This window comes from Setaria viridis, chromosome 5 (genome assembly GCF_005286985.2).
Source record: "Setaria viridis chromosome 5, Setaria_viridis_v4.0, whole genome shotgun sequence".
Lineage (NCBI taxonomy): Eukaryota > Viridiplantae > Streptophyta > Magnoliopsida > Poales > Poaceae > Setaria > Setaria viridis.
This window is the reverse complement of record NC_048267.2, coordinates 11,980,034-11,992,844: the sequence shown is the minus strand read 5'-3', so window position 1 is coordinate 11,992,844 and position 12,811 is coordinate 11,980,034. Positions and strand designations below refer to the sequence as shown.

General features: G+C 42.5%; 1 protein-coding gene across 2 annotated transcripts; it reads left to right on the top strand.

Annotated features, from left to right (window-relative positions):
* Positions 1-2,309: 2,309 nt before the first annotated feature.
* On the top strand, positions 2,310-12,491 carry LOC117857741 (uncharacterized). Of its 2 annotated transcripts, XR_004640853.2 has the most exons (4): positions 2,310-2,449; positions 2,531-2,969; positions 8,518-10,541; positions 12,200-12,491. XR_004640853.2 is itself a non-coding variant. In XM_034740574.2 (3 exons), exons 1-3 carry the CDS (start codon positions 2,427-2,429, stop codon positions 10,483-10,485), a joined length of 2,430 nt encoding a protein of 809 aa, XP_034596465.1. In that variant the 5' UTR covers positions 2,310-2,426; the 3' UTR covers positions 10,486-10,728. The 2 variants fall into 2 exon arrangements, 1 of the variants encoding a protein (XP_034596465.1); XM_034740574.2 differs by lacking the exon at positions 12,200-12,491 and having other exon boundaries at positions 8,518-10,728.
* Positions 12,492-12,811: the final 320 nt, after the last annotated feature.

Genomic DNA, 12,811 nt, shown 5'->3' with positions numbered 1-12,811 from the left:
CTCGCTGAAACTTCCAAAAATTCCATATGTTCTTTCGAATTTGATACTGATGAGCCATCTGGTGATAATTAACTGGTAGCAAGAGAAAATTAAGCCGCCAAGTACTCTTTTCCACGAGGATATCGTCGTCTGATGATGGGAGCTGAAAGAGAGAGTGTGGGGAAAGATAACAAAGATACATATATACAAAAGCAAGGAAATGGAGAAGGGTGCAAATGCAAGTTGGCCCGCACGCCACGCAGCAGGGCCAGGCCATGCAGTAGGCAGGCAGCAGACAGCACGTACAAGGCGATCTTGGCTGCAGCCCCAATCGGACGCACGAGACGAGAATCTCCAACCAGGAAACCACGCAAGCAAAGGGGAGCCAAAGGGGTGGAAAAAAGGAAAACAACAAAGAAAAAGAAGCACACTCACATGCCACAAGGGTGAAGCAAGGAAGAAGACTTGTGAGCGGAGAGAGAGAGAGGGCACGCCCCCCCCCCCCCCCCCCCCCCCCCCCCCCCCAGTCGGATCCCTGTCGCCACCCGGTAGGCTCGCCGACAACAGAGTACTGGGGCCCACACGGTCTGGCCCCACCGCCCGCATACCATCAAACTCCGCAATAGAGAACCGTGCTTATTGTTACAGGTACCCAGGCCCTCGCGTATACGGCGCTCACATTGTGTTTCCTCTTTCTCATAGGAGCACATGAGTTTCGGATATGTTTTCATCTTAGGTTATCATATTTATTTTATAATTAAGAGAATAGAATGATAAATGAATTTAATATGGATATATATAAATTATATATCTCGTAGAACATGTGTACTGTGCACATTTATTGTAGATAGAAATAATGGGGTATCCAGAGCAGTATGATATTAGCTAGGATGGCCATTTTCCAACCATGAAAATAAAATAAATTCACTTTTTGCTGATTTTTTATAAACTTGAAATCTATGAATTTCGTAAAGACATCATAAAAATTAATGATATATATATCTTGTAGAACATATTCTATGTGCATATATCTATTCTAGTACATAGAATGATGTGGCTTCTAATATATAGGTCACTCTTGTTGATCTAGATGGGAAGTTTTGTACCATAAATGAAATAATCAAATTCGACGTCTTATGTCAATCTTTTTCACGCTATTCATTCTAACATCAAATAAAATTAAAGAAAAGAATCATTCTATACGATGTATCATTCTTAATTATTCTTAGCTGCTATATCATCTCACCCATTATATAATATTGGACTCTTAGCTGGCATCCTATTTACTTGTCACTAAGCTGTCATCTAAACTCACAACCGTCATTGATCTTTCGCCATGCAAAAATTGAATCCTTGTCGCCCTTGCGTGCACCATTCTGTGGGCGCCGACTATGATTTCTCCTCTCGTAGAGGATCTCACCATTTTTTCACCAGCACCTATCACTCCCATACATAACCTTCATGTCAAATGTAAATTGTGGAAATGGAGCAATCTATGGAATTTAATAACAGCATACATAAAATCACATATTTCTCTTATAACATGTTTGGTGTGCATATTTATTCTAGTAAAAGGATGATATGGCTTTCAATGCATCCCACTATTATATCATTCCAGGCTTGCAAATTATATTGATGTGGTAATTTCTTATCATGAAATCAAATAATCATTTCACTGATGCAATCAACTCTATATTTTTATTGTCCTTTTCCCATCAGCATGCAGAAAATGTAGACAAAAAGGATGCGGAGAGAAAACAAATCAGATGGAAACAAAAAAGTGTATTTAAAGGGTGCAACAGTTTCTAAGCAACAAATAGTTTGCGATAATTACACCTTGCTGCTCCCTTGTGCTACTACTAATATTTTTCCATCTTGATAGTGGTTAATTAGTTTGCTAATATTTTGTTCAGTAAATCTGAGCCAACGTGTGCCTGTGGTTTTCACTCTTCACACGGCGAGAGACAATTGCGTGTGTGCGAACCATTTTGGAACATGAAACCCACCTCTCGGGTTTCTTCCACCACCTCTGTGTCGCCGTCACATGATGCCACCGGACCAGCCAACGCTCCCGATCGCGCCACGTCACCCGTCACTTGCGCTTTAAAAAAAATCCCATTGGCCGCTGTCCTTCTCACGTCGCTGTCCACCGTAGTAATGGAGCGGTGGGGCCCAGCACGACACCAAGACCAATATAGCCATTAAAGTAGTAAATTAATGAGCAGCGCCAAAAAAAATATTGGCAAAAGGAGCGGGAAAGTGTAATTAATTCGCGGCGAAGAAATCGAAATTTTTCCCAATTTATTTATTGCCTTGAAACTGTGGCGCCTCCTTTAAATACCCTCTCGTTTCTCCCCCCTACTTCTCTCCTCTCTTCTCTCTCCTCGTCTGAAAAAACCCACCCCGCAGCATCGGCTCCGCGCAGATTCGCTCCCGTCCCCGCGGCCATGGCGGCGGCCTTCTCCATCAGGTACGCGTGGAGCCTCCGGCCGCCGCGTCGGTTTTCTCCGCCCCTTTTCTTTTGCTGATTTGGTTGCGTGTATCGGTGAAGGCGCTGCGCCGAAGCGATGCGAGGTACGCCGGCGGCGGCGCTCGGCCCCTTCGACCTCGCCGCCCGGGATTTGCCGCCGATGGAGGTCCGGTTCTTCCGATGGTGGGAGGATGAGTTTGCGGCTATCAAGGCGGCTGAGGCGGAGGTGGAGGTGGAGGCGGAGCCTGTGGCGGAAGTGGACGAAGACGAGGAGGAGGCGCCGGGGAACGGGCGGACGCCGAAGAAGCGGTTCGTCTCCGACCTCTTCGCGGCGGCGCCTGCCGTGGACGCCGTCGTCGTCCCCAACCCCGCTGCGGACGAGGAGGAGGTCCTCGGCTCCATCGTCAGGCGGCACAAGGAGATGCGGAGGAAGCGGCGCCTGGAGGGAGCGGCGGCGGACGAGCCGGAGTCGTCGGCGGCGGCGGAGCGGCGTGCGGCGGAGGGGAATTTCGCCAGAAAGGTATGTGGTCCAGCCCAGCCCGACCCGACCCGACCCGACCCACCCCGTGCCTGCATCATGATACCAGTCTCGTCTTGTTCCAATGTTTTTTCTCCTGCTTTTTTTACTGCGAATTATTTTCTGGTGATCGATCTGCAACTGCTGAATCACCGCGGTTTGGATTGGGCAACTGTCGGTAGCATCGGAATCGTTAGATGCTTAGCATTAATTTCTAGCCATCTCTATCGCATCCATGTATGCTATGCCTCAAATCGCGGCATTATTATTACCATATTGAAAGTGGCGGATTTGGTTGGTATTTGAGGGGCCAAATTAGTTGTTGCTTTATATGGGGACGCGGCGCAGGATATTTTATGTATGGATTATTTTGTGCGCCGGCCCGATTGGCGAATCGAAATCTGGGGGGCATTAACGCTGGCTTGCTTGCTTAGCGTTCGTGCACCACACTTGCGAGTCCTCCGGCAGATGATGATTTGCTGGTCAAAGCTGTACGTGTCTCGTATTGCTAAGCGTTAAAGTTTGTTGGATGATTGTGTCCTCTTTCCCGCTGGGCATGATTACCTTGCTAGGCGCATGACTGTTTCATGCGTGACCAGTGTTATTTCATGCTGAATTTGTCGGCTCTGATCGATCGACACGAGTGTCACGGAGGTTCAGCACATTCATGACAAGGATCTCTCTGCGAGTTGGGAGATTTTGTTGATACGCGCTTAGGAAATGATTTGCTGTTTGTGTGGCGTTTATACATGGCTAGCAGGCAAACTAGTGCTTGCTCGCGAACATGCACAGGCCAGCTATCTCTGGTACTATAGTACACCATCTTACAAATGGTGTGTCGTGTTACCTTTCTCACACAGCATGCACGGTAAGCTAACTCCTGCGGCATGTGTGATGCGTACAGCTTGGTGTCCGGCCGGCCGGCACATCTCTGCTGGGCCTGGACCCATTACACACGGGACCTTTATCATAGGAAATGGACGTGATGGGGGCATTTACTAGATCGAGATCTTCTGCATCATTATTCTCTCTTGGCTACACCGGACTTCATCATTGCTTGGGTGATGTTCGCTTGTTCCGGTTCAAGAAAAAAAAAGACATGTAATGCATGCATGCGTGTATAAATATATAACCTATCGAGATGTCTGCCGTCCATTGACAAACATGGGAACGGTGTTTGGGTGATGATGAAGTTTTGGAATACCAAATGCATGTGGCTTTCAGCGTATGCACGATATGATTTTTTCTGCTGTTCATTTCTACACTTGTAGGTAAACTAATGCACTACACCTAGGTACTTCATTAGTTGACCAACTGAATACAATATGGCATAGACCAGATTTCTGTGCGCATACAATGCTATAGTTTAATACTAGATATTAATGGCTATTATCAGTCCATTTGCCACACCGTTTCTCTCTAGCTATAGTATCTATCTTGATGGTGTTGATTTATTTCATAATTTTATTTCTAGGCTGGTATCTTGCACAAAATAAAATGGTATCTTACCAACTGAACCATCATAAAAATTATTGCACAAGATTTAGGGAGTAATTAAAGGTGGGTGGGGATAATAATTAAAGAAATTAAGTGTAGAAAAGGAATATTTGTTACGGAAAGTCCTTAATTTTATTTTTCGGCTTCCATTATTTTCCTTAGTTTTTCTTATTAAATTGATTATTACAGCCACCCCATTTAGCCTAGTTAATTTGATTTGTGGAACTTCCATATACACACTAAATCGTCACGTAATTACATTTGTAGTCAACCTGGCCTCATTTATCATCACTTTCCTATTCACCCGATTCCCACAACTCTATCTCTTGCCACATGTTAACTTGTCTCTACTCTCACCGTGCACCTTGCCTCACATGGTTGCATATGTTTTGTGTATTGCATTCTTAGCCCCCCTCTAAGTATGTTTTGCTACATGTTAACTTGTCTATGCTGTTTGTGTATGTGTTACTTGGTGCACTAGGTGATGTTGTTGTAGCTTATTAGGCGGTGGTGGATCAAGGATTCTCATGGTTCGCAATGTTTAGATGTTGAACGTGGTGGACAACATGGCCATCATAAATATTCTTTCTTGTAGTAGCTGGGGTGGGTAATCATTTTTTTTTGTTTGGTTGGTTCAACTTCTTTGCTTTATGAGGACTTCAGGTTTCGAAAACTGGCAATTGAAATTGCTAACAAAAATCTAGAAACCAAGGACTTCAGCGTGAGTCTATTCAGAAGTTCATGGAACCATTAGTAGCTCATCATTAGTCACTCCTACGCATGGCGTGCTCCGACCACATGCTTTGTGGCCCCCACCACTGTGATGCCACCCGTCGCTGCTGGTTGTGCGAAGTGCTTGCCAGCCGCTGCTCATTTTGTCACCATTGTTGTACCTGATAGAGTCATGAACTCTAGGGTTGGATATCGAGTTGGCTCTACTTGGCTGGTTATCTAAATGAGCTAAAAGTCTAGCACGACTCGGCTCGTAACCAATTTGAGTTACCGCGTTTAGCTCATGAGCTCGCATGGCTACTTGGATCGAAGACGAGCGTCGCAAGTTGGTGTGGCTCTGGAGCGTATCTAGGGATGAGGGCCAAAGTCCCGTAGAATGAGGATGTCAGCTTGGAAAGGTGGTAGTGTCAATGGTTGGTCTTAAAGGCAGTGGCAGTGAAGAAGTCACCACATCAAAGTGCGACAACTGTGCAACACACCATCTCTAGTGATTGTTGACCTTTGAGAATGTCGGATCCATTGGCAAACTATGTAAGGCCTCAGAAATCGAGCTAGTCCTGCCATGGCTAAGGGGATCCTCATCCATCGCACCTCTTCTCCAGATCCTCCACTGCATCAGACAACTAGTCATTCGTCCTAGGCCCTTCCTTCTTCCTTGAATGGTCTATTCATTTTCTATTCATATAGTGTAGATGAGAAAGAGAGAGAAACAAAGGATAAGGACAAGATAGAAGGCATGACTTGTCTTCTTTTTCTAGTGGACTCTAGAACACAAAGCATATCAGAGAGAAAGGAGAGAGGTAGAAACCAATCGAGTGTCTTGGTGGTCACATGCTCAAAGTAGTGTGCGTTGCATAGGCCAAGGCCTTGGCTCGTTTGCCTCATGAGCTAGATCAAGGCAGCTCGTTATCAAAACAAGATGCAGATGTGGCTTGGCTTATTAGATTTTTGAAATGAGCTGAGCCAAGGCAAGTCGAGCTACACGCGAGTTAAGCGAGCTCACAAGTTGCAAGCTTTTCATCTATTGCTAGTTGACACCCATTGTGCCCAGCGCAGTTGGCATCATGAGCGCAACATTAGATTGGCTTGCTACTTGATGCCTCCTACTACATGTTTCACCAACTTTCTCTAGTGATCACCACCACAATCTATACACAACTTTGAATAATAAGGAGAGAAAACTAATCTTGTGGTTCTAAGTGATCCCTTTGTCCTCCCTCCCTCCTCCAACTATCCACTACCTCCACTAGCACCTCACCACATTGTGACATCGCTAGCTGCCTCTAAGCTTGTTGAATGCACCTCCTTACCTTGAAAACTCCCTACCCCACCTTCATGTCTTAAACTTGTCTCGGCATTTGGTTCTATTTCTCAACCTTTCACCAAGGTCGAAAGTTTTGAAAAAGTCAATCATTCACAACCACTATGAAGGATTCCTCTAAAAGTTAAGCATTAGTAGTTCTTCTTTGAAACCATTTCGAAAAAGAATGAATTCAATCTTATACTCACACGAGCAAGGTAATTAAAAAAAGAAAGAAGACATGTTCTTCTTTCTTTTATCACTTAGGAGTTGTGCGAGGTGAAAGTCCCATGCATGGTTTTGCATTAGAGAGAAGCGAGGAATCCTCTTTTCGTCTCTTAACTTCCCTACTCCAGTCACTGCTTTTCTTTCTCCGCTTTGTTTCTCCCTCACCATTCTTTCTTCACCGGCATCTGCAATTAACCTCGTTAATCACTTATTTGTTTTGGACCTCGAGTGGCACATTTAAAATGTTCAAGGACCTGAATATGCATTTTGAGAGTCAATGTGCAAATTCCAGGACCTATATAACACCATGGCATAAGTTCAAGGACCGCTAGTGTAATGAACTCTAATAAGTGTAGTTGTTAGGAGTATATTTAATGTATTGTAGATCAGTTTCCTCAAGTATGGGAGGTCAAGTCAATGCATCCTTATTGAAGAGACTTGCAATGCACATATCAATATTGAAATAATGATGTAAAGTATCTCTTCCGAAAGTTCTCATTGTAGCATTTATGTTTGCTGGACTCTGCATGTACTTGTCTCTTATGACTGCTTAGCACTACCACACTAGAGCTGCTGGCCATGTCTTCTTCTACCTAAATAAAATGAAGATTCTCAAGGTGAATCAAGAAGCATAAACAAACTGGTACAATAGTTATCAAGGAAGAAGAGTTTACGACCATTCTATCCATGTCGCAAACAATGTCATGCTTTGTCCAGTACAGAACAAAACAAGTGCCATGTGTAGGATGGCAGATTTGCACCTCTCTACAACAAGAGTGTCACTCATGTCTACACTACTATATCCGATGTCCTACGACACCTAGTTCTTTGTTGACATTGTTCCCATTATTGTAGTCAACATTGATGTCACCATGCCGGTCAATGCCCATGGTTCCAGTAACTAATGCGTCCATATTGAGGTTTGGCAAATACACAAGGGTGGCACATGAGTGTAGTCATTGTGGTTCTAGTAACTGATGTGTCCATGCCGAGTATTGGCAAATACACGGGGTGGTATGTGAGTGACAGGGCTTCTGCCCTTGTTTTTTTTTAAAAAAAATGTATCACCAAATATTCAATGGCATAGCGAATTCTGAAATTCTATAACATGTATTGGAGAATTGTTATAGCAAGTGTTAGACCCTTGTTACACATCCATCATGCTTCCAGTATCTATATTTATAGGGCAGTGTTGATCAAACATGATTCTAGGACTATATTTTTCATAAGGTTGCAAACAACATAAGAAATATTCATTGTATTGGCAAAATTTCAACAGATAAGTTAGTGAATCTTGCAAGTATGTTTTTGTATGGTACTTATGTGCTTAGTTCCAAAACCATAAATACATTAATATTCAAGGAGTAAATTAGTTTCTTTTACAGCCTTTAGTTTGTATAATATTACTCCCTCTGTTTCACAATGTCTGTCCAGTATGCATACCTAGATGTCTTGATATTAAAGTAATATCTGACAGAGTTTTATAAAATGTGTTCTCATCAGATAGATGAATATATCTACTAAGAACAAGAGTGATGCATTTCTATAAAAAAATGCTTAAATTTTGTGCCTCCTAGGTATTCAGTTATGTGTGAGCATATATAATTGTGATGAACATTGTGACATGTTAGTATTCAGTTAGATTTAATAATTGTGATCTTGAATTGATTGTCCTTCTATAATGAACCCACTTTTCTGGTTCATCAGGAAACATATATGCACTTTTCAATTGTTCTGTATTCACTCCAGGTATATGCACCTGTTGTCATCATTTAATATTGATCAATTCTACAGACATCACTTGACAAGCCAAATTTGGGAGATGGGCTGGATACTCCTGATGCATCAGAGGAACATGATGATGAACATCATCTCAGTACAGAGAGGGAAAAGATCACTGATCTTAAGAGAAGGAAGCATGGAAGACTCAATAATAGCTTACAGAAGAAGGCTAATAGGCTGAAGTATATTGGGAGTACAAAGGCTATTAAGGTGGGGAAACATCGGGATATTAAAAAACTCCCGTTGCACAGCATTCTGAAGAAGTACACGAAGCATACATCCGTCAAAATGGTTAAGGAAAAGCATGGCAATTCAAAAGGCCCTGGAGTCATAGAACTCTGCCGCAAATCGGTTAAGCGTGTCAAATTCTCAGAAGCAAATGGTGCACTTGGCAGTAAGAAGCAATGTTCCAAAAGACCCCAACTAGAAAGTATCTGCCAGCTACTGTCTGATGCTATGAATTCTTCTTCATCATCATCCATAGAAATGTCCAGTGAAGAGGAACACATTATTGCAGAAAGCAGTAGTTCTCGCATGCCTGAGAAAGCCTTTGCTATGGCTAAGGATGCAAATGATAACACAAATCGTGATTATCAATCCGAGCGCAGTAGTACTGTAATGTCCACTGGTTTATTTGATCTGAATAAAAAATTGCCAGATCCTGCTGACTTGAACAGCCCTTATGATCCAAATTCAGAGGAGTCATGTCTTCAGCATACACAGGTTGGAACTCAGTGTATGGATCAACAAGTTATTGACAATGGAAAAGGAAGCCATAAAGAGTCGTCTTTCACTCCATATGCCCAAGAAGAACAGCAACATGCAGCTGACTTGGACAACAGAATGAAGTCCCCGTGTATACTGCGAAACCAAACTGTTCAGGATTCGGTTCAGCTGCAAAATTGGTGCTCCATGACTATGCATCATGGTGTCTCTCAGCTCTCAACTGGAGGTGAACCTTCTTCCTTTCAATTTCGAGGACATAATCTATCACACAGTGAGAAACAAATTTTTCATTCAGAAATGAACACGCAACAAGGTTCTAGGCCTTCTGCAGGACAAACCTTGCGCTTGATGGGTCGTGATCTTACAGTATCCAATACTAGAGTCGACAATTGGTCTGAGGCGGCACAGAAACAACCAAATCCTACTAAAGACCATCTTACCAACAGGTTGGTGTTGGAACTGCCACGACAAGGTCAGCCTTTCCTATCATTACAAACTCAGAGTATTCCCAACATTTCAGCAAGTTCTGCAAGCACGGTAGCTCATATTTCAGCAAGTTCAGGAAGCACAACTCAGGCACATTTTAGACACAGAACCCCACATAATGTCAGCCACCCTTTGCCCGCTGCCAATGTGTTCTCTGGTGATCCAAGATGTGAAGACAGGTGGAGGGACTTTACAGACTTGCAATCTCATAGAAATGTTCTATTTGGATGTCCACCTCTTTCCAATCATGGCAGTGCTGCCTTTATTCAGAATTCGCCACCTCCTTGGTGTTATTACTCTGATCATTCCACTAAGACAGATTCGCCCTCAGCACCATTTTCACCAATAAATATGGAGCATGTGACACCGTCTTCAGATTACCATGCCAATTTGCATATGTCATATGGTCTGTACTCTGCAAACTCATCAGTTCACCCTAATAACTCTGCAAATTTTACATGGAACCACCCAGACCAGATAGTTCAAGGAGTTCCTGATAGCAGAGCCTCAGCAGCCCTTCCATCCAGAAACGCAGGAACTCGAATGGCAAGAGCTGATCCTGACAATGCTACTTCATCGAGCAGCCGTTTTGTGCTGAGGTCAGGCCCAGTGAAGCTCAGCCCCGGGGCGAAGCATATCCTGATACCGAGTGAGAATACAGAGGATGGCAATTCCGCACCAATGTACTCTTGTGTGTCCTTTGGTAGCAGTAATGGAAATGTTTCGGCTCCTCACCAGAACAAAGGAGCAGGTTCCCGTAGGTTCTAGTCCAAAATCATATGTTTTCTGAGCAGCTCCTGATGAAGAGGTTACAGGTTTTGAAGGTATGGCTATTCATTGTTTGTTTCTGTTTTCTTGTTGCCATCTTGTCTTTTTCGACATTGCAGTTGCTTCACTGGAGTAACTTTCAACAGATGGTTGAATTCATTTAGTTGTATGTAAATATTTTTGCCTCGCTTTAATATGAAGTGGAATACTTTTTACTCAGAATAGATTCTTTTATATTTGACAGCTTTGTGTTCCTTCTTTCTAAAAAAAGATGAAGAAAGGAAATGGGTGCTGAAGTATTTCTATATGTAACTTCTTTCTGTTAACATCGGGTCATGTTAAAATTAGTAGAGCTTTACTACTGTGTGCCAAGCATGTTTTTGACGTTTTTCAACTACTATTAACCTCCATTCAGCCAGAGAAGCTTTAAATATCTGAAAACCGCCCAAAGTGGGACACCTGATAAAGTGTCCATTAAAAACGTCATTTTTTTTAACGAAGTGCAAAGGATGCTACTCCATTTTTTTCAAAATGTAGATCGTTTTAGTTTTATCCTTAGTCAAACTTCTCTATGTTTAACCATATTTATAGAAAACTATAATAGCTCCTAGATATCAAACAATGCACTTTCAGTACACATTTAATGGTGTATTTAACGAAAATAATTTGATGTTGTAGATGTTGTTTATTCTTCTATATATTTGGTCAAAGGTAGAGAAGTTTGACTTGGGACAAAACTAAAATGACCTACATTTTTTTGGAACATGAAGTACTTCATTGTATCAAACATGGACATGTGCTACATGTATGTACACCCATACATACCAAAGTGCAATTTGTTTGTCACATATATACACTCGTGTCCATCTGTAGTAATTTGCAAGGCCCAATCTCCTCGGCCCAGTATCCATCTCTGACTGTGACCACTGGTCGGTCCATCTGGCCATCTCACGATCACGAGCACGGCCAAATGTGGGAATCTGTCGGTTCCTGCAGCATCGGCATCTGCAGCTGCAAGAATTCGCCTCAAAGGCTGTTTGGTTCCGTTTGCTTATTTTTAGCATGTGTCACATCGAATATTTAGATACTAATTAGAAGTATTAAACGTAGATTATTTATAAAACCCATTACATAAGTGGAGGCTAAACGGCGAGATGAATCTATTAAGCCTAATTAATCCATCATTAGCAAATATTTACTGTAGCAACATATTGTCAAATTATGGACTAATTAGGCTTAATAGATTCGTCTCGCCGTTTAGCCTCCGCTTATGTAGTGGGTTTTATAAATAATCTACGTTTAATACTTCTAATTAGTATCTAAATATCGATGTGACGGGTGCTTAAAAATAAGCAGCGTAAACCAAACCAGGCCTCAACCTTCTGCTGTTCACTGCACCTTTGCTTCTGCTCGCACATCTGAGAGCATTTGCTTTAGCACTGTCACTATAGTCTATAGATTGGCCAGGGTGCTAAATCCACTACCCAGCTGCCCAGAGTTTGGATTTTGGTACGACCAAAATTTTACAATGAACTAAAGAACTGTAAAATGTTGAGAACCAGTAAAAAAAACGGGGTTGGCAATACACTACAACGAGCCAGTCTATCTGTGTCTTTCTTCTCCTTGATTTTCCTGTTTTGTCGTTTGGGTACTTTCATAACCAGTGTGTTGTATGCAAATTTATTAACTTTTTTCCTGCTCACTGTATTTGAAGGAATTGAAGCTGATGGCATAGGCAATCGATGGCGATGGTGATGTGAGAGGATACAATGTACTGTGTGGAGGATACCTGATATCATATGGAGGGTACATGGTTTTGTTCCGTGGCTTGGAAGACTTCGACAGATCCCTTTAGTTCTGCAGTTGTTTATTCCCTTTTTTATAAAAAAAAGACAAAAATTTGAAAAATGGCAAGTGAGCTCAGGTGTGTGACAAAAATTTGAACTGGTTGTGCCATCTGGAGTTCATGGCTTTAAGGGAAAACTAGACAAGGTAGTTTTTTTTTATGTCGCGGTGCTCTATGTTAGTGGGAAATATCCGGTGCACAAGATCATACCGATGAACATATGCACAAACTTGATGACATTTCTCGGATTAAATCTGAGCAGGCCATGTTGGAGAAGCGGAGTGTACCCCCATGCTCCAAGTCCAGCTTAGGCTCGAGCAAACTTGTGAAAAAAGAATACATAAATACCATTGGGGAACTCCAACCTTTTCCTATGGGCCGTTGTGGTTCGATCCAATGGATGAAATTAAGTCTGTGCATATGTTCCATCACCAATATGATCTTTACACCAAGTTAACGGGTCAAAATGCTTTTTTATCT

Coding starts and splice junctions, on each gene's coding strand:
- LOC117857741 (XM_034740574.2), top strand. CDS start 2,427: ATGGCGGCGGCCTTCTCCATCAG. Junction 2,450..2,530: donor GCGGCGGCCTTCTCCATCAG/GTACGCGTGGAG, acceptor GTATCGGTGAAG/GCGCTGCGCCGAAGCGATGC. Junction 2,970..8,517: donor AGGGGAATTTCGCCAGAAAG/GTATGTGGTCCA, acceptor TCAATTCTACAG/ACATCACTTGACAAGCCAAA.